This window comes from Elephas maximus, chromosome 4, assembly GCF_024166365.1.
Source record: "Elephas maximus indicus isolate mEleMax1 chromosome 4, mEleMax1 primary haplotype, whole genome shotgun sequence".
Lineage (NCBI taxonomy): Eukaryota > Metazoa > Chordata > Mammalia > Proboscidea > Elephantidae > Elephas > Elephas maximus.
In genome coordinates, this window is record NC_064822.1 from 187,414,696 (window position 1) to 187,434,957 (window position 20,262).

Sequence of the window (20,262 nt, forward strand, 5' to 3'; positions counted from 1 at the left end):
AACCGGGGGCCCGCGGAGTCAGGACGGGGGTGTCAGTCACCGGGGGGCAGAGCGGCTCTGCCGCGCCCCGTTCACGCTCTTTGTTCCGGCGGGAGCATCGCGGTCCGGCCGCCAGCAGGGCCGCTGTCACCCACTCTGTTCCTTCTCCGGGGCCCCACACCCCAAACCCGGGCAGCACATCCTCCGCTCCCCCTGCTGCCACACTGAGCCCGCACCACATCCCCCAACGGGTGTGAAGGAAGGGAAGAGGGCAGCACTGCCACCCCAGGCTTTCCCTTGTATGCGAGTCCTCACGACAGTTTGATTATTAGCCCATTTTATTCAAAGGAAAACTGAGGCACACGCACAACTCGTCCCAAATCAGAGGGCAAGTAAGGTTCGAAGCCAGGCCTCCCGGCGCTGCTTCGCAGGTGCTCTCTCCCACGCTCAGGTTTGGGCTAGGTGGCTCCTGTGAGGTCCTCCCATCACCCCGCAGTGTCTGCCCCAGGTGGGCCCTGCAAGATTCTACAGCCTCAGGCCGGCACCTCCGGGGCCAAGAGCAACTTGAGGAGGCCTTCATTCTGTCATTTGGGGTCTTGGGTGGGAGTTGGCTGTGCAAGGTGGGTCTTCTTCCCAGGGAGGCAGACGGGTCGGACTTGAACTGGCTCAAATCCCGCTTAAGCTCTTGTCGGAGCCCCCTGAGCTGGTAACTGGACAAGCCCCTTGGCCTCTCTGGGGCCAGTTCCCTTGTGCAGACAATGGGGATGATGGTAGCACCTCGTCATGGGGTCGTGGGGATTTGGAGCCTGGCAGGCATGCTTCTCACACCAGAGCAGCATTAGAGCGGACTGACCTGGCTCCAAGCTGGGCCCACCACAGCACCTGGGGTTGCTCTGAGAAATAGGTGCAGCCCTCCACTGGGCCCTGTGGAAGGACTGACTCCTGCACTGCTGCCACCCAGAGCTGCTGCCTGCCTGCCCCGCCCCTGCACAGAGGCGGTCTGGAACCCAGCTCTCCTCAGGAGTGACACTGGCTTGAATCTCCAGTCAGTGGTGATACTCGACTGGCTCACCCACCCCAAAAAGAAGACCAGAGGCCTGTCTCTCCCAGGGATGAAAGGGTGACATGAAGCCCCCACTGGCTAATGATTTCTAAAGAATTTCCACAGGATGCCAGCCCTGCGTCTCCACAGTGGCCCTACAGCAGAGGGGACACACAGACCCCTGGTCCTGGGCACCTCGGGTTGGGCCTATGGGGGTGGGATCCCATCTGGAAGTGCCTTCCTTAGCCTTATCACAGGGGGTGACGAGCTATGCGGTGTGAGGGCCATCGGGTATGCTGCATGCCTGGACTGCGGAAGAGGCGGACCTGTTAAGCCCCAGGAATGCTGAGCGGCCCGCTGGACTCAGCCTGCAGGGAAGTTGTTCCCTCAGAGGATTGGACCAAATAACTGTCTTAAAACTTGTCTCAAAGACGTTTTAACAAAGCTCTAGCCCCACCAGGATCTTTGGAGCCAAGATCTGAGAACTCCTGCAGGAAGGAGCCCAGGGAAAACTGTTCCTACCAGGAAGGAGCAGCCACAATTCCAGCTGGACACGGAAGGAATCAAGTCGCTGAGGAGAAACAGGCCAAGGCCTCCATGGACATGGGACCTAGACACAGGGGCAGAAGCCAGTTATCATGGGAGGGACAGCGGCCTGGGATCACCCACTGGTATCTTCCTTAAGGGGGAAGGAACCTGCCAAGATTACCCACCCCCCCCCAGGAGCAAGATAGAGGAAGGAAGCCGGGGAAGACTCCCTCTCACCACCCTGTGCCACTCCTTCTAGACACAGCAGAGTCAACAGCAGCTTGGGGCAGGCAGAGGGCCCTTCTGTCCCCTTCTGTCCTGGGAGGTGAAGCCTGGCCTCCTCACCTTTGGGTTCCCTCCTCCTGGGTGCTGCCCGCACTTTGAGCAGAAGTGACAGCTTTCAGGCTCTTCCTTAAGACAACATCACACACCTTTGCTTGCTGTTTCTTCCCCCTTCCTGCAGCCTGGAATATGGAGAGACTGACCAAAGAACCACCCCAGACCCTCAGGGAAAGGTGGGGAGGGGGAGGGAGAACCCACTCGGAACAACACCTTGGATTCCCACATGAAAGAGAAAACCACTCTCTTACACTTCCCTGACTGGGGGATGCTGACCATAACCCCAAGGCACCGTCCTACCTGCTCCAGAGCCAGAGCCCCAGCTGAGGAGAGCGGCCCCTTCCAAGGCCACCTGGCGCTGTACAGCACGTAGTGAACGGGTCTCAAATGAACCGGGGAAAGGATTTTTTTTTAATTTGTTGTGAATGCTTGAAAATCTCTGAAATAGTTTTTAGAAATAGTTCTTTCTTCATTGTGCTCCAAAGGATGCTCAAACACACAACGTGGTGAAAACTGGGCTCTCTGTTACCATCTGCCGTGGAAATGCGTGGAGGTATATTGTGGGGTCACACCTGGGAACGCTGGCGACACGCAGTGACCAGGGTTTAGGATCGCAAGCAAGCGTGGGGCAGTTCCACACAATGAATGGTTCTCCCCAAAGGCTCCTTTAAGAACTATCTATATGGGATCAAATTCACACAGCAACTCGAAAGATAGGAACCTTAGGAGGCAGTGAGTTAATGTTAATGGGGGAAGAACAACTCAGAGTGAGAACTGTTGCACAACTGGAAGAATGTAATGAGTGCCACTGAACTGTACGTGTAGAACTGTTGAACTGGCATGTTCTGCTGCGTATATTCTCAACAACAAAAGAATCCCTGTCCAGGATCTGCCATGTGTCAACAATAAGAACATTTTAATTCAAGACTAACTCCAAGAGATTCATTCCCAGTAAAGTTTTTGCACTATCACTAAACAGTAAAAAACCACCCAAGCAGCTTCTGTGTTCTCAGGAGTCTGAGGGTGGGCCTGGCCTGGCTGGGTCATGCACACAGCAGGCGCTTGGTAAAGGCTGCCTGAGAGAATGACTGGGAAAGGTCTCCCCATGAAGAAGCCAGGGCTAGCCCCGGGGGTTAGGGCCTACCCTGGACACTCCTCACAGCTTGTTCCCCACCAGGGCAGAAGGTGCTCACTCTCTCCCATACATACAGCAGGCACTCAGTATGTATCCACTGGATAAATGATCTAACGTGAAACTTGGTTTCCCAGCTCAAGTGAGGGGCCGACTAAACGGCTGCCAAGACCAGCTGGGGTCCTAAATTCTTTTTGACTCAATGACAAAGGGGCTGAGATTCTGCCCCTGGGTGACCTGTGGGCCACTGGGCAGTGTGACCGAGGATGGGGCTTTTGTTCCTCTGCCACTGGCCTGACCTGTCCCTATTTCCAGGAGCCTTTACAAAGTACCTCACTTGATCCTTCGGACAACCTGCTTCTGCCCATTTTCCAGACAAGGAACCTGAGCCTGAGGGAGATGGGGTGGTCTGCCTGAGGTGACAGTGTTGGCAGAGGCACAGGTGGGTGGTCTGCCTGAGGTGACTGACAGCATTGGCAGAGGCACAGGTGGGGTGGTCTGCCTGAGGTGACAGTGTTGGCAGAGGCACAGATGGGGTGGTCTGTCTGAGATGACAGTGTTGGCAGAGGCACAGATGGGGTGGTCTGTCTGAGATGACAGTGTTGGCAGAGGCACAGATGGGGTGGTCTGTCTGAGATGACTGACAGCACTGGCAGAGGCACAGGTGGCATGGTCAGCCTGAGGTGACGGCATTGGCAGAGGCACAGGTGGGGTGGTCTGCCTGAGGTGATGGCATTGGCAGAGGCACAGGCGGGGTGGTCTGCCTGAGGTGACAGTGTTGGCAGAGGCACAGATGGGGTGGTCTGTCTGAGATGACTGACAGCACTGGCAGAGGCACAGGTGGCATGGTCAGCCTGAGGTGACGGCATTGGCAGAGGCACAGGTGGGGTGGTCTGCCTGAGGTGACTGACAGCATTGGCAGAGGCACAGGTGGGGTGGTCTGCCTGAGGTGACTGACAGCATTGGCAGAGGCACAGGTGGGGTGGTCTGCCTGAGGTGACGGCATTGGCAGAGGCACAGGTGGGGTGGTCTGCCTGAGGTGACGGCATTGGCAGAGGCACAGGTGGGGTGGTCTGCCTGAGGTGACGGCATTGGCAGAGGCACAGGTGGCATGGTCTGCCTGAGGTGACAGCGTTGGCAGAGGCACAGGTGGCATGGTCTGCCTGAGGTGATGGCATTGGCAGAGGCACAGGTGGGGTGGTCTGCCTGAGGTGACGGCATTGGCAGAGGCACAGGTGGCATGGTCTGCCTGAGGTGACAGCGTTGGCAGAGGCACAGGTGGCATGGTCTGCCTGAGGTGATGGCATTGGCAGAGGCACAGGTGGGGTGGTCTGCGTGAGGTGACAGCGTTGGCAGAGGCACAGCAGGCATTTTACCAAAGTCTCTTATAGAACCCTCATCGTTGTGTCTTTTCTCCCAGGGGAAAAAAATGACCATTTCATGTAAAGAAATACTCACTTCTAGTGTTTATGTGGTGACTCAGAGCACTTTGCAAACCTCCCATCACTCCTTGTTAAGAAGGCAGCGCAGATACATCCCGGGCCTCTCCCCTGCAGATAGCTCTGCGCAGACAGGCTAGTCCCCCGGGAGCCCTCCTACCCCCTAAGCCAAGATGCCCCGGCTGTTTGAGGGGCACTCCTACAGGTCCTGGGCCTCGTCGGCCTCCAGCACCTCCACATGGCTGTAGGACTTCCAGGCCTGCAGGTTACAGCTTTTCAGGACAGCTCCCAGCTGCTTCCCCGGGCCCACCTCGAAGGTTCTGGGGAACTCGGTGCCCTTCTTCCTCTCATATATGGCATGCATGGTCTGCTCCCACTTCACTGGGGAGACGAGCTGCTTCACCAGCAGCTTCTGGATGTGTTTCGGATGCGTGTATTTATTCCCATGGACGTTTGAATGGATGGACACCAAAGGCTCCTTAAACTCGATTGTCTTTAGCACTTCAGTCAGGGGCTCCACAGCGGGCTCCATGAGGCGAGTGTGAAACCCGCCGCTAACCGGCAACATTTTGGTGCGTCTGAAATGATACTGTGAGGAATTCTTCTGTAGAAACCGCAAAGCCTGGAATAAAAAGAGAGGAGGTTGAGGCCAAGCGAATCTCCGGGAAGAAGCACACACGGAGGCAAAAACCGGCCCTGGCAACACCGTCCCGCTGTCTTGTGTGTGCGACGCACATAGCCCACTCGTCCACACGGCTATTTCCCCTTCAAAGCCTTGGGTGAGAATCTGAACTCATGGCTCTAGTTCCAGTTAAGATTCAGCTGCATGTTCCAACAGTGTGCCAGACAGAAGTTCTCCTTGAGGAACGTGACAGTTCACACGCCCATCTGGGCAGGTGACAGTGATAGGGTTGAGAAAGCCACCATTGGAGACGTGGCTGCCTTGCCCTGCACTGTCACTACTAGCTCGGTCAACCCAGGCAAGTCACTTGGCCCCTCCTGTTCCTTCTTCTCAACTGCAGAATGAGCATAACGTCACCTACTTCACGAGGCCTCTGGGACAATCGAGTCAGACGAGACGTGTAAGTTGTCCAATAGACAAAACCCCACGATCTACTGTCAGTTTCCAGTTATAATCCTCTTACCCCTCACCATTTCTAATGTGCCTGTTTTCTCATTACTCCACAATCTTCAAGGTCAAAATTGAGGATGAAAATCCAAGCCCTACTTCTCAAGACAGGGCCTTCCCCCTCAGAACCCTTGGATGTGGTCAGCCTCACCTGGGGTTTTTCTACTTAAAAGAGCTCCCCAAGCCCAAAGCCTTTCCCTAAATGCCACCTGGCTCAGAAAGGGTCTCAGGAGCCAGCCAATAGGCCAAAACGCTTGGAACTGTTATAAGCAACAAATGACACAATGTGCAAAGATTTTAAAAATAGTAGTTGTTCTCATCAGGGATGCTGTGCCCTGGGGACACAGCCCAGCTCCTGCCACATGGGTGGTCCCCATCGGGGTCTGAAGGGGTTCCTGTACACAAACACTCTCAGCTCTTGCAAGCTGAGACCTTCGACCTGAAACCACCCAGAGCCTGCTCAGGTGCCCGGGCAACTATGACCAATCCCAGGGAGACCCGCATCAGACTTAAAGTGGTCTCATCAGCTGTACGACCTCAGGCAACTCACTCTACCCCTTTGTGCAAAGTACAGATGAGTTCCCTCATCTATAACATGGGGATGACAAGAGTTATCCTATAGGGTGTCTTAGTTAACTAGTGCTTCTATAACAGAAATACTACAAGTAGATGGCTTTAACAAAGAGTAATTTATTCTCTGGCACTTTAGGAAGCTAGAAGTCCGAATTCAGGGTGCCAGCTCCAGGGTAAGGCTTTCTCTCCCTATCAGCTCTGGGGGAAGGTTCTTGTCATGAACCTTCCCCAGGTCTAGGAGATTCTCAGCACAGGGACCCTAAGGCCAAATGACCCGCTCTGCTCCTGGTTCTTCACTCTTGGTGGTAGGCCCCCGTCTCTCTGCTTGCTTCCCTCTTTTATATCTCAAAAGATACTAGCTCAAGATACAACCTAATCTTGCAGATTGAGTCCTGCCTCATTAACAGAACTGCCTCTAATCCTGCCTCATGAACATCATACGGGTAGCATTTATAACACACCGGAAAATCACGACAGATTACAAAATGGTGGACAACCACACAGTACTGGGAATTATGGCCTAGCCAAGTTGACACACACTTTGGGGGGACACAATTCAGTTCATAACACAGGGGTATGGTGGGAACTACCCTTGGCATACAAGTGCTATGTAAGGGCTGGCAATTATTATCTCGTATATTAGAACAATCACGTACACTAGGAAAAAAAAGAAAATCAGGGTGGCTGCTTGTGTCCCAAAATGTACGAGGGATGAGTATTTTTGGTCAGATGGTGCTTGTTTGCTCTGTGGCGCCTCTCCCTGCAGGAGGGCTCCCCGCAGGCCTAGGCTGGCCAGCCATGGTGCTCCATGTCCACGTTCCCTCTGCTGTGACTCTGTCAGTGCTCCACAGAGGCAGGCCCTGCTGCCTGGGCCCTGGAGTGGGAAGGAATTGAGCAGAGCCCACCCCAGTGAGCATGCACACTGCATGCTGAGATCAGAGGGGTCTGGGCTGTTTGCACTGTGGCCACATCTATGCTGTGTCACACCCATAGTCATACTCATCCACCTCCAAGGGCCACATCCCCTACCCCAGCTCCTCAGTGGCACTTCCTGTGGCCTAGAAATGCTTTCCATGGACAGTTTCTGGCCTCTTCAACAGCTGAACCAGCTTAAGTCTCAGGTTAGGACTGCAGGTGTCAAGGTCAGAGTCTTGGGCTCCAGCAGGCTCCTTGGGGGTGAGCTCTCCCATGGATGCTAGTCTAGCTGAGGCCAAGGAACTTTGATCACACCCATTGTTGGAGGGGGCTGCCCTCTCCTGAGCCCCCTGCTGAGGGGTACCTGCCCCTCCCTCAGCTCTCTGTGAGGTACTTCTAAGGGCTCTGAAAGGACAAACCTGGGAGTCCCAGAAGTTGTCATCTGGATTGGATGCCCGCCTGTGTGGGAGCCCGTGATGGTTAATGGAATGTGTCAATTTGGCTAGGCCATGATTCTCAGTGGTTTGGCAGATATTATTATGTAACCATCCTCCATTTTGTCATCTGATGTGAGCAGCCAATGAGTTAGAAGGGGAATTTCTTTGGGGGTGTGGCTTCTATCCAATATGTATGGATGTTCTGGCAAAGCTCGCCCTCTTTCTCGATCCTGCACTTGTCTCACAGTCTGACCTCTGGTTCTTAGAGAAGACTTCCGCCAGCTGCCTGACCTACAGATTCTGGATTCACCAGCTCCCACAGCCCTGGGAGCCGGCAGCCTGCCACCAGGCCTGTGGAGTTTGCGTTTCTCAGCCCCTGCAACCACATCAATCGAAGCAGCGTTCAGTCTGTCGCCCGACCCATGGATTTAGGGCTTGCCAGCCCTACAACTGTGTGAACCACTTCCTTGCCATAAATCTCTCTCTATGCATATATACGCTTCACTGGTTTTGCTCCTCTAGAGAACGCAGCCTAAAACAGCCTGTGGGAAAGGTTTCTGCCATGGCTGAGGGGTCCCTCCCAGACTACTTCTGGCCTCCTTTCTGAGGATTTAGGACGAATGAGAAACCAGCTGTAATTGGTCTTCCCAACCCCATCACCTCAGAACTCTCACAAGGGGGCCTGGCAGCACTCACTGATTGGGAAGACACCCACAAGGACACCTACACACAGGTGAGGCCTTGCAGGGAGAAAGAACCGGGCGTGAACAAGTGGAGGGAACAGACTCCAGCATTGCGTGGCCTTGGGTCCAAATTCCCCCACCACCTTCTAGCACATGCCTCACCCCTCTGGCTCAGCTTCCTCATGTGCAAAATAAGAATCCTGTCTACTCAGCACAGGGCTGGCTGTGAGGACTAACCAGGGCACCTAACACCCTGCCTTGTGCAGGCCGCCCTCCTGCAGGCTCCTGTCTGCACTTCCTTCAGTATTCCCTGGGCCAGCACGAGGCAGATCCTTGGTACGGAATGCCCTTTCCATCGGGTGCTCTCTGCCCCTCTGCGCGGGATGCCCTTCCTCTTGGCAAACTTGTCCTTCAGGCCCTGACCCGTCCCTGTGCTCCCGACCTTGGAGTCAGCCGTTCACAGGCTGTCTTCTGAGGGCAGCAGCCATGGCTGAAAAGTCTGGGACCCCCGGTACTCGTTACAGAGGTGGTGCTGAGAAATGGTGTTTGAAGAAGCAGTGAACAAAGTAAGGACAGAAGAAAAGAAAATGACAAATGAACTCAAGTACAAATACAGACACCTAAGAAATAGCAGGGAAGCAAAGGAACCAAGAGAAAACGGCTTCTTCTCTCTCTCAGGAAACAATCAGGCCAGAGGCTCGTGAGGGGCCCGGAACGGACCACACAGGAGCCTTGGCGATTGTCCGGCCCTACTTTATGCGCGGGGCTGGGCGATCTGCTCAGGGTCCGTCGGTGTGTGGAAAGGGTGACAGTTTCCTGGCCTCCCACTGCAGGGCTGTCTCTACCACACACTCCTAGCCTCCAAACGTGTCCCCAAAACCATGGCTTGGAGAGGCACCCACTACCCTGCTGTGGCCTCCAGGTGTGGAATGATTCCATCCTTGCACACCACTTAACTCCTAGAGTTCCACAGACTGGGGCCCACGGAGGCCATTCTTAACAACACCAACCTCTAGGTGTCCGGAAATCACCCTGCAGTCAGGAAAGAGGTAGTTGGCCACTTCGCAAACGGGGTTCTCTATCCCCAAAGACTTGCAGTGCTCCTGGGCTTCCAAACAGGCAAAGTTGAACTTGGACTGGGGTTTGCCGAGGACAGACAGCATCCCACTGGGAACAGCTTCCGAGGCTTCTTGCATGGCCTCAGCTCGAATTTTCACTGCATACAAACCTACCCAGAAAGAAATGCATTTGGAAAAATCAGGACATGGGATGGAGGAGGGAGGCCCAGATCTGAAAGACAAAGCACAAGGTCCACACTGCTGCACAGGAAATGGAACACACACACACACACACACACACACACACACACACACACACACACACACGATCTCTCTCTCTCTCTCTCATATACACACCACACTGTGCTGCACAAAGGCAATTAATTAACTCAGATGTAACCTCTACCATCAAAAATCAGGGTGCTCAAAAAAACCACCAACTGACCAACCAATCACGGAGCTCTCCTTGGCACTCTACAAGTTAACCAGGTAGTTTCCTGCCTTAAAAGCTGATTTGGTGTTGGGCAGTGGTTTTCAACTGGTGGTAATTTTGCATCCTCCCCTCCCCCCCGCCCCCGTGAGACAGCTAGCAGTGTCTGGAGACCTTTTTTTGGTTGTCACAAGTGACATCTAGTAAGTAGAGGCCAGGGATGGCACAATATCCTACAATGCACAGGACAGTCCCCACAACAAAGAATTACCCAGTCTGAAGTGCCAGACGCTGAGCTACACTGCCTTGGGCAAGTCACAGCCACTTCCAAGTTAAAATATCTATCCGTAAAATGAGAATAATTATATTCTCATGCCTCGGTTGTTGTGAAGACTGGGTAAAAAAAAAAAAGTAGTATTAAATAACTAGTTATTTAAGAGATCACGGTGAAAAAGAAAAACAATTAAAAACCATTAGATACATGGGCAGCTGTGTAAACTCTAAGAAAACACATGAATTTAAACCTCACATAAACATCATGAATTAAGTGTCACTGCCCCATTTAGAGCTGGAGAAGCTGACACCAGCAAGGTAGATGAACTGAAGAAGGGGAGGGGCCCTGGTCAGTGGGGCTCATGAGAAAGGTGAGAGCACAGGGCCGGGCCTGGGCAGCAGCTCCAATGATCTCGTGACATAAGAATGCCCTGTGAGGACCAGATACCTGCCATCCTGGTCCTTCTCTTTAGTGACTAGGGATGGGGGTCTGGGGACTGACCAGGCCAAGGAGATATTAAGGGAGCCATCCAGGGTTTGATGGGACAACCGAGAGGGTCGGAGAAGCAAATCCTGCCCTTTCCCCTTTAACACATCTTCATTCATGCCACACTCAGATGTGTTTGCGTTGGTCTTTTAAGCCCCTTACACAAGCTCAACTGTGGAGCAAGTGCGTTAAGAACGTGCGGTGGGACGCAGGAGAAAACACACAAGGAACCTGGAGACTCCGTGTGGAAATTCTCCCACCTCCCAAGCAGGCATCAAAGCAGGAACTATGAACAAACGACAAGTGGAAAAACTGAACATGAAATTGTAAACATGCTAAAACCCTGCAAAATTACGCACACATATAACTATAAACATCATAGCGTAGTTTTAACAAGATGTGCGAATATGGAACTTTTGTTTTTTCCTCGACAGAGCTATAACGCTGTTTTAACTCCAAGCAAAAATCTTAAGAAGTAATACTGACACGGTTCAAGAGTAAATATTCATTTACCCATTTTTCATTCAACAAGTATCTATCAAGCACCTACCGTGAGCCAGGCACAGGGGCTGTCACGGGAACAAGCATGCAGTAATAGGGAGACAGCCAAGCAAGCAGACTTCACGAGAAAAATTTAAAAGGAAATCTTCTAATTTAAGGGGCTGCCTGGTCTTAAGAGTTCCGGTGTCACCCCCATCCATGTGCCTCCTTCCAAACACCCGTGGGTAGCGTCCACAATCACTTCTGGCCTGGCTTGTGTCCCCAGAGAGACTGGCAAGACCCGAGCCCTACAAGCAACCAAACCCTTGCCTGGGTACCTTCAGAGAACTCCATGGCTCCAGCAAACACCAGGGCTGCAAATTCTCCCACGCTGAATCCAGCAGCAGCAACACAGCTCTCAATGGCCTGCGGCAACAGATGCAGGACGTGAGAGCTCGGGGGGAGCTTGGTCTGGGCCTCCGTACCTGAGAGCGGGGAAAGGTGTTCAGGGGCCCAGTGAACCACGCCCCCTGCCTTGGTCCTCCAGCTGGAGCGGGACACGGACAAGTGGCCTCGGAGACCACCAAGTCCGGGCCCTTTACTGATGAAGAACTTCCAGGCAGGGCAAGAGAGGACAAGGACAAGCCCTGACTGACTCCCGGTGGCAGGGCTGTGACTTCAGCCCAGGGCTTTGAATTCTCAGCCCAGACCCTGCCTCTGCCCTGGAGCTGCCTCTGCAGCCAAGTGGGGCCACAGAGAGTGAGGCACAGGCATTACGAGCTTGACCTTCAGGTCCTGGAGACCTGGATTGGAACCCTAGATGAGGAGAGTTCCTATGCTCTGTGCACTTCAGTGATCTATCTGTGAGATGGAGGAAGAGCAGGACCTACTTCACAGAGCTGCTGAGAGAATCAGGTGAGTATGCAGATGACACAACCTTGCTCGCTGAAAGTGATGAGGACTTGAAGTGCCTACTGATGACGATCAAAGACCACAGTCTTCAGTATGGATTATGCCTCAACATAAAACAAAAACCCTCCCAACTGGACCAACACAGAACATCATGAGAAACGGAGAAACGACTGAAGTTGTGGAGGATTTCACTGTACTTGGACCCACAATCAATGTCCATGGAAGGAGCAGACAAAAAAATTAAACGGCGTCCTGCATTGGTCAAATCTGCTCAAAAGCCCTCTTTAAAATCTTAAAACGGGGAAAGATGTCACTTTGAGGACCAAGGTGCGCCTGACCCAAACCATATTTTCAATCGCCTCACATACATGTGAAAGCTAGACGTGAATAAGGCAGACTGAGGAAGAATTGACACCTTTGAGTTATAGCGTTGGCTAAGAATACTAAATATACTATGTACTGCCAGAAGAGGGAACAAGTCTGTCTTGGAAAAAGCGCAGTCAGGATGTTCCTTAGAAGGGAGGATGGCAAGACTTCATCTCACTTATTTTGGACATGTTATCAGGAGGGATCGTTCCCGGGAGGAGGACATCATGCTTGGTAAAGTAAAGGGTCACTGAAACATAGGAAGACCCTCAGCACGATGGACTGACAGAGCGGCGGCTGCAACAGCAGGCTCAAACAGCAATGACCCTCAGGACGGCGCAGGGCCGGGCCGTGTCTCGTTCTCTTGTGCACAGGGTCTCTTAGTCAGAACCGATTAGATGGCGTCTAATAACAACGAGGTCTATCAGGTGCAGAGCACAGGCCTGGCCTGGTGAATGCTATAATTAGACTCAACATGGCCACTTAACTAATTTTAATGCTTTTAATACCCACCAACTGCCTCTCCTCATCTACAAAGTTAACAGTATTTACCTTGCAAAGTTCCTGTGAGAGTGAAATGGAGTAAAGAATCCAAAAGGCTGAACTTAGCTGTTTTTAGTACTATGAGGTACCCGTAGCAATCAATTCACCCCCTTCAAGTGAAGTGACATTTTCAAACGTAAACCTTCTCAATCCATCCTTCCCTGTCCTCCCAATTTAAAGTCCTAACTGGCCTGCCACTTGGCGGTCACTCCCCATCCTCTTTCCGTGCTCTGTATTTCTTTCCTTTAGGAAACCGTGGTGGCGTAGTAGTGAAGTGCTCTGGCTGTTAACCAGAAGGTCAGGAGTTCGAATCCACCAGGTGCTCCTTGGACACTCCATGGGGCAGTTCTACTCTGTCCTATAGGGTCGCTGTGATTCCGAATCGACTCGATGGCAGCGGGTTTGGTCTTGGGTATCATCTTCCACGTACGACATCGCTTCCATAGCATATTTATTCTTTATTTCCTGTCTCCCTCCACGAAGATGCAAGCTCCCCTGGGGCAGGGAGCCTTGTGTACGTCACAGCTGCATCCGCAGGCTCAGAGCGGCACTGGGCACAGCGTGGATGCTGCCTCGGGCTGGAGGCAGGAGCCCCGGGCGAGCGCCGTGTGGGCCGGCCGGGCTGGGACACCTCGGCCGGGCTCACCCTCCGCGGGCTGGGACGCCCCGGCCGGGCTCACCCTCCCCCAGCTGGGCTGGGACGCCCCGGCCGGGCTCACCCTCCGCGGGCTGGGACGCCCCGGCCGGGCTCACCCTCCCCCAGCTGGTCTGGGACGCCCCGGCCGGGCCTCCCGCCTCACCTCGGGCTGCAGATGATGGAGCTTCTCCACGGCGGCCAGCGAAGCCACGAAGACGGCGGGCTGGCAGTGCGCCGTGCGGTCCAGGGCCTCCTGCGGCCCGTGCAGGCTCAGCTCCAGCAGGTCGTAGCCCAGCACGCGGCGGGCGGCGGCGTAGAGCTCGCGGACGCGCGGGTAGCGGAGCAGGCCGCCCGCCATGCCCACCGCCTGGCTGCCCTGGCCCGGGAAGAGCAGCACGGAGCTCTGGGCCGGCGTCCGCCGCGCCGCCGCCCCCCAGGGCGCATCGCCCACCGCCGCGCCCCGCAGCAGCTCGGCCACGCCCGCCTCGCCCACGGGAGGCACCGGGAAGCTCGCGGCGCCGCGGCGGCAGCCGGCACCCCAGCACCGGGCCCACGCGGCCCGTGCGACCCGGACGCTCATGGTGGGGACACCTGCCCGCCTGCGTTACCGTGACGACCGAGGTCCGACTGCGGCGGCGCGGCGTGGTCCTTCACGCATTTCCTGCCGTGCGATCGCCCGAAGGCAGGAAGAAAGGTTCCTGCGTGACCAGTTTCCCTTAGGGCGCGGAGATTTCACTGCCGCGCACTGGGGAGCTAGAGTGGCTCAGACACGGTGTAATATTTAAGCTTTTTACCTGGCGCGTGAATACCTGAAACTGTTCCTCGTTCTTTTTCACATTGGGTTGTTCCAACAACTCTCTGTGGTAACCAGATACCAGTGCCCTATTGTTGTATTTGCTACAAAGCAGACACGGTGCCCCGCATGTAATAACCATCCAATAAATATGTTTCACTGATCAAAGCTCTGGATAGTTTTCAGATATTAGTGTCAAAAATAATCAAAGCACAAACAAAACAAAGCTTATAGGGCTTATTTGAGCAGTTAACCTGTATGCATACTAAAAAAAAACCTGTTGGCATTGAGTGGATTTCAACTCATAGCGACCCTGTAAGACAGTGTAGAACTGCCCCCATAGAGTTTCCAAGGAGCTCCTGCTGGATTTGAACTGCCAGCCTTTTGATTAGCAGCCATAGCTCTTAACCACTATGCCACATACAGGGATACCTTGATGTCGAGAAAGAAAAATGGATGGGCCCATTTTAAGTTACTTACAACAAAGTCTCAAGGAGACAATAGAGTGGAAAATTATTGTTGTTAGGTACCAAGGAGTCAGTTCCAGCTCATAAAGACCCTGTGTACAACAGAACGAAACACTGCTGGGTCCTGCACCACCCTCACAATTGTTGCTATGCTTGAGCCCATTGTTGCAGCCACTGTGTCAACCCACCTTCTTGAGGGTCTTCCTTTCTTTCACCAGCCCTCTACTATACCAAGCATGATGTCCTTCTGCAGGGACTGATCCCTCCTGATAACTTGTCCAAAGTATATGAGATGAAGTCTCGCCATCCTTTCCTCTAGGGAGTATACTGGCTGTGCTTCCTCCAAGACAGGTTTATTCTTTCTTTTGGCAGTCCATGGTGTATTCAATATTCTTCTCCAACACTATAATTCCAAGGCCTCAATTCTTCCTCGGTCTTCCTTATTCATTTTCCAGCTTTTGCATGCACATGAGGCAGTTGGAAAAACCATGGCCTGGGTCAGGCACACCTTAGTCTTCAAGGTGACAACTTTGCTTTTTAACACTTTAAAGAGGTCTTTTTCAGTAAATATTTTCCAATGAAATACATTGTTTGATTTCCTGATGCCACTTTCATGGACACTGATTGTGGATCCAAGTAAAATGAAACCCTTGACAACTTCAATATCTCCTCCATTTATCATGATGTTGCTTATTGGTTCATTTGTGAGAATTTTTTTTTTTGAGGTGTAATCCATACTGAAGTAAGTAAGTGCTTTAAAGTCCTCTTGACTTTCAGCAGCCAAGGTTGTGTTATCTGCATAATGCAGGTTGTTAATGAGTCCTCCTCCAATCCTGATGCCCCAGTCTTCTTCATATAGCTTACCTTCTCAGGTTACTTGTTCAGCATACAATTTGAATAAGTATGGTGAAAGGTTACAACCCTGACACACACCTTTCTTACTTTAAACCACGAAGTATCCCCTTGTTCTGTTTGAACGATTGTATCTTGATCTATGTACAGGATCCTCATGAGCACAATTAAGTGTTCTAGAATTCCCATTCTTCCCAATGTTATCCATAGTTTATTATGAGCCACACAGTTGAATGCCTTTGCACAGTCAATAAAACACAAGTAAACATCTTTCTCGTGTTCTCTGTTTTCAGCCAAGATCCATCTGACATCAGCAACTATATCCCTTGTTCCATGTCCTCTTCTGAATCTGGCTTGAATTTCTGGCTGCACCCACTTTTGAATGATCTTCAGCAAAATTTTACTTGTGTGTGATATTTATGATATTGTTTGATGATTTCCACATTCTGTTGGATGAGCTTTCTTTGGAATGGGGACACATATGGATCTCTTCCAGTCGGTTGGCCAGGTAGCTGTCTTCCAAATTTCTTGACATAGACAAGTGAGCACCTCCAGCACCGAATCTCTTTGTTGAAACATCTCAATTCATATGTTGCCAATTCCTGGAGCCTTGATTTTTGCCAGTGTCTTCAGTGCAGCTTGGACCTCTTCCTTCAGTACCATCAGTTCTTGATCATATGCTGCCTCCTGAAATGACTGAACGCTGACTAATTTTTTTAGTACAGTGACTGTGTATTCCTTCCATCTTCTTTTGATGCTTCCTGCGTCATTCAGTAGTTTGCCCATAGAATCCTTCAAAATTGCAACTCGAGGCTTGAATTTTTTCTTCAGTTCTTTCAGCTTTATCCACCAAAGCCAAAGATGAAGAAGTTGAAGATTTTTACCAACTTCTGCAGTCTGAAATTGATCAAACATGCAATCAGGATGCATTGATAACTACTGGTGATTGGAATGTGAAAGTTGGAAACAAAGAAGGATTGGTAATTGGAAAATACGACCTTGGTGATAGAAATAATGCCGGAGATCATGTGATAGAATTCTGCGTGATCAACGACTTCTTCATGGCAAATACCTTTTTTCAACAACATAAACGGTGACTATACACATGGATCTTGCCAGATGGAAAGAGAGGATGGAAAAGCTGTGGAAAAAGACCATGGAAAAGCTCAATACCATCAGTCAGAACAAGGCCAGGGGCCAGCTGTGGAACAGACCATCTATTGGTCATATGTAAGTTCAAGTGTAAACTGAAGAAAATCAGTACAAGTCCAGGAGAGCTAAAGTATGACCTTGAGCACAATGCATCAGAATTTAGAGACCATCTCAAGAACAGATTTGATGCATTAAACACCAGTGACTGAAGACCAAATGAGTTGTGGCTTGACATCAAGGACATTATACATGAAGAAAGCAAGAGGCCATTAAAAAGGCGGGGAAGAAAGAAAAGACCAAAATGGGTGTCAGAATAGGCTCTGAAACTTGCTCTTGAACGTAGGGTAACTAAAGCAAACCAAAGAAATGAAGTAAAAGAGCTTAACATTAGAGTTTAAAGGGCAGCTCAAGAAGGCCAAGTATTATAATAAAAGACCTGGAGTTAGAAAAGCAAAAGAGAAGAACACGCTGGGCGGAAAGAATTGAAAGAGTAGAAAATTAACCACTTGCTAATCTTAAACTAAACCAGTTGCCATCAGTCACCCTGCCTGATGGCCAGTGGAGTCCTCTCGGTTCCCACGTGGAAAACCCCGCTTCTTTGGCCCCAAAGGTCCCCGAAACCGGAAGCGGAAGTGCATGCCTAGGGGCTGGGAGCCATGTTGGGTTTCGCTCCTGCTCGAGTGTGAGCGAGGTTTTGCACGTGTGGGCGTCCCTCCGGGTCCAGCGCCAGGTGCAGCCCACGTGGCTTAGGGCGCTGTTTCCGGTCTCCAGCGCCCGCGGGGCCTCTCCGCCCTCACGCAGCCGAGCGGCTTTCTGTAGCCGGGCTGCGCCCGGGTCTCCCGCTGCTCTTCCGTCGCCGCCGCCGCCGCCGCCGCCGCCCCTGTCGATGTCCCCCGCGGCCGGGTAGGTGGGCTGGCTCTATGTCTCGGTGCGTGAGCAGGTAAAATCGTGGGAGTCCTCGCTGAGTCGCAGCGGCTTCTTGGGGCAGCAGCGTCAGCTCCAGCTGGGAGTTTGTGGGAAACGCCGAGCAGGGAAGCTCTTGGAAGCCCAGGGTGCTCAGCCTGAACCTCAGCGCCCTGACCCCCAGCGCCCTGACCCCCAGCGCCCTGCTCCCACCCCTCCAGCCTCCCGTTCACCGCGCCGCCCTGTGTTTTCTGGGCTTCGTCAGGCAGGGCTTTCCCTGAGTGTTCCTGGTCATACAAACAGTAAAGTATAAAGAGGAATATATCCGTCCTCCTTTAACGGCTGTAGCGTTTTGAGATGAATTTAGGAACATGAATTGCAACTAGTAGATGCCTTTAGGACCATATTTATCTTAAATTCAGGAGGGAAATATTTAGAGTTACATTTCATGGAATTTCTTTGACTATAAGGCAGACATTTTCATTAGGATTGTGTGAGAAATAATATGGCCAACCCTTGTTGGTCTGCTGTGTTGAATAGCAAAATTAATAACAGACACCTTACTTTGATTTTAAGGTTTGTTTTAACCAAGAAACCAAATATTAACCATAAAAAGCCTCCCAGAAGCTGCTCTACAGCAATGTAAATTTGCCTTAAAAAAAAAAACCCATAGTGCTAGGAAAGGTTTGTCATCAAACCATTACCTCATTTAAATCTCAAAAACCCTTGTGGCTGCAGGTTGGGTAGAGGGCCAGATTATTAACAGCCAGGCCAGAAGTAACCTATTATCAGTTGATCTCAGTCAAGGAGCAAGACTGGGTTCAGTCAGTCATGTTAAGCTTAAAACCCGTTGCCGTCGAGTCAATTCCGACTCATAGCGACGCTATAGCACAGAGTAGAACTGCCCCACAGGGTTTCCCAGGAGCACCTGGTGGGTTTGAACTGCTGACCTTTTGGTTAGCAGCCATAACATTTAACCACTATGCCACCAGGGTTCCCACGTCCAGTGGTTAATCTTTCTCATTCCACTTTATAGGCCCCATTGTACCTAGTTTCTTCAAGCCGTTTGCTTCATCAGGAATCAAAGTGGCCTCTCTATATGCATGTAGAATAATTGTTCGGAATAAACCTTATGTTTAAGTTCTGGTGATTTCTGATTTTCTTTTAATAGCTGTGAAATGTGATGTGACTAAATAAGCTTAACACAGGCGATGAAGGATTTATAGTGCTCACACACCCAGTGTTTGCCCTAGATGTCAGAGTTTGGCTGGGACAAGGTCTGTGAGGGACTGGATGCTGGTGACTGAACCACGGTTTTTAGTACCATAGAATCATGCTTCTTATTAGCTTGAAGGTTTCTTAGAGCAAAAGCCAGTGCGTGTTCCCAATATCAGAACAGGGAATATTGGTTATGAGGGCAACACGGGAGGCATGGGTAATGATACTAGTAAGCACGCTTGAACAGAGCCTAGAGGGCCAGCTTCATCCTTTCTAATAATTATGTTACAAAGAATTCTTCCTTAAATAAACCTGAGATATGCAACTATTAGGACGTTATGATTTACAGTAAATAATTTTGAACATAAAGAGGAAAGACTTAAGTTGAATAAATAATGTGTGCCGTCTGTAATATGACTAGAGAGTTTTTCTAAAACCAAATGTAAAATGAAAACTGTATGTATATCCGATTTGTTGAATGTAAGTGCAAGAAAATGATACTATCTTACACAGAAAAAAAAAAGAGAAAATATGTGTAGACACTAAAGAGTCAAGTGTGGAGTCGTCTGGTGGCGAGCGTGGTTAGGATTATGAGCTAGAAGGTTTTCAGTTCAGACCCGCTCAGATGTGCTTTGGAAGACAGGCCGGGAGACCTGCTGCTGAGGTGTCGGTGCCTTGAAAACCCAGTGGAGAAGTCCTACCATGCACACAGGGGGTCACTGTGAGTTGGAATCAACTCGGGGGCAACTAACAACCACAAAAAAATCAAGGAGCAGGTGCATATATATATCATTTCAAAAATGGAAAGTGTCCTGTTTGAGAGATCATTGCTAACTTCAATGCCATTAGCGTAACCTCTTTTTTTTTTATTTAGAATGGTAATTCACAGGATTTTTTAAATTGTAGAAGTCCTTTTTTTTTTATATTAATAACCAGGTGATTAAGAATCAATTACCTTAAAAAGTCCATTCTTTGCACACTGCAGAGTCCTAGACATGGAGATTGGTTGTGGACCAGGAAGATAGTGGATGATATGATGTAGATGTGGGGACGGTTCAAAGAGCATCTCCCTTGATAGAGTGCTCATTCCTTGAGTAACAGGCTGTATGTCGATCAGTGAATGCTTCTCAGTCTTGAATGTCATGGATAACTGGGGATCTTGTTATCATTTTGATTCAGAAGGTCTGGGAATGCCTTGAGACTCTATGTACTGGACAAGCTGAAAATAATATGTATAGAAATAGGATGTGAAGTAAAATTAGAGAGTGGTGTTAGAGAAATTAATAAAAGGAGGGATGATACTTACAGGGGAGACACTGTTATAAAGACTGTGTGAGAGAAACCAAGAAATAAAAGAGTAGAGAAAGGGCCGAGGGACAGTGGAGCAGGGCCTTAGAGTAGGAGCCAGCCGGGTGGGGACGTGGGGTGGAAACAAACAGGAACAGATGGGGGAGACTGCTCTTTAGAGAACACTTAATGATTTCCTAGTGGATTG

The 20,262-nt window shown here is 50.9% G+C and overlaps 3 protein-coding genes across 9 annotated transcripts in view; 1 reads left to right on the plus strand and 2 right to left on the minus strand.

Moving 5' to 3' along the window:
- Window positions 1-314: 314 nt before the first annotated feature.
- On the minus strand, window positions 315-4,457 carry LOC126076126 (uncharacterized). Of its 6 annotated transcripts, none has more exons than XM_049884589.1 (3): window positions 4,275-4,457; window positions 3,880-4,231; window positions 315-3,789 (listed from the first exon to the last, which is right to left on the minus strand). In XM_049884589.1, exons 1-3 carry the CDS (start codon window positions 4,455-4,457, stop codon window positions 3,326-3,328), a joined length of 999 nt encoding a protein of 332 aa, XP_049740546.1. In that variant the 3' UTR covers window positions 315-3,325. The 6 variants fall into 6 exon arrangements, with proteins under 6 accessions (XP_049740546.1, XP_049740549.1, XP_049740548.1 ...); XM_049884592.1 differs by having other exon boundaries at window positions 3,880-3,950; window positions 4,041-4,457; XM_049884591.1 differs by having other exon boundaries at window positions 315-3,508; window positions 3,685-3,789; window positions 3,880-4,457.
- A 199-nt stretch (window positions 4,458-4,656) lies between these two features.
- On the minus strand, window positions 4,657-13,998 carry MCAT (malonyl-CoA-acyl carrier protein transacylase). 2 transcript variants are annotated; one of them, XM_049884579.1, is made up of 4 exons: window positions 13,546-13,998; window positions 11,263-11,350; window positions 9,207-9,424; window positions 4,657-5,081 (listed from the first exon to the last, which is right to left on the minus strand). In XM_049884579.1, exons 1-4 carry the CDS (start codon window positions 13,960-13,962, stop codon window positions 4,659-4,661), a joined length of 1,146 nt encoding a protein of 381 aa, XP_049740536.1. In that variant the 5' UTR covers window positions 13,963-13,998; the 3' UTR covers window positions 4,657-4,658. The 2 variants fall into 2 exon arrangements, with proteins under 2 accessions (XP_049740536.1, XP_049740537.1); XM_049884580.1 differs by lacking the exon at window positions 4,657-5,081 and having other exon boundaries at window positions 9,322-9,424; window positions 11,255-11,350.
- Window positions 13,999-17,287: 3,289 nt separating this feature from the next.
- LOC126076118 (zinc finger protein 883-like) overlaps window positions 17,288-20,262 on the plus strand; it is a 30,528-nt gene continuing 27,553 nt past the window's right edge. The window contains exon 1 of the mRNA XM_049884565.1: window positions 17,288-17,574. The gene's annotated coding sequence lies outside the window, so the exon portion shown is untranslated. The remainder of the gene's footprint in view (window positions 17,575-20,262) is intronic.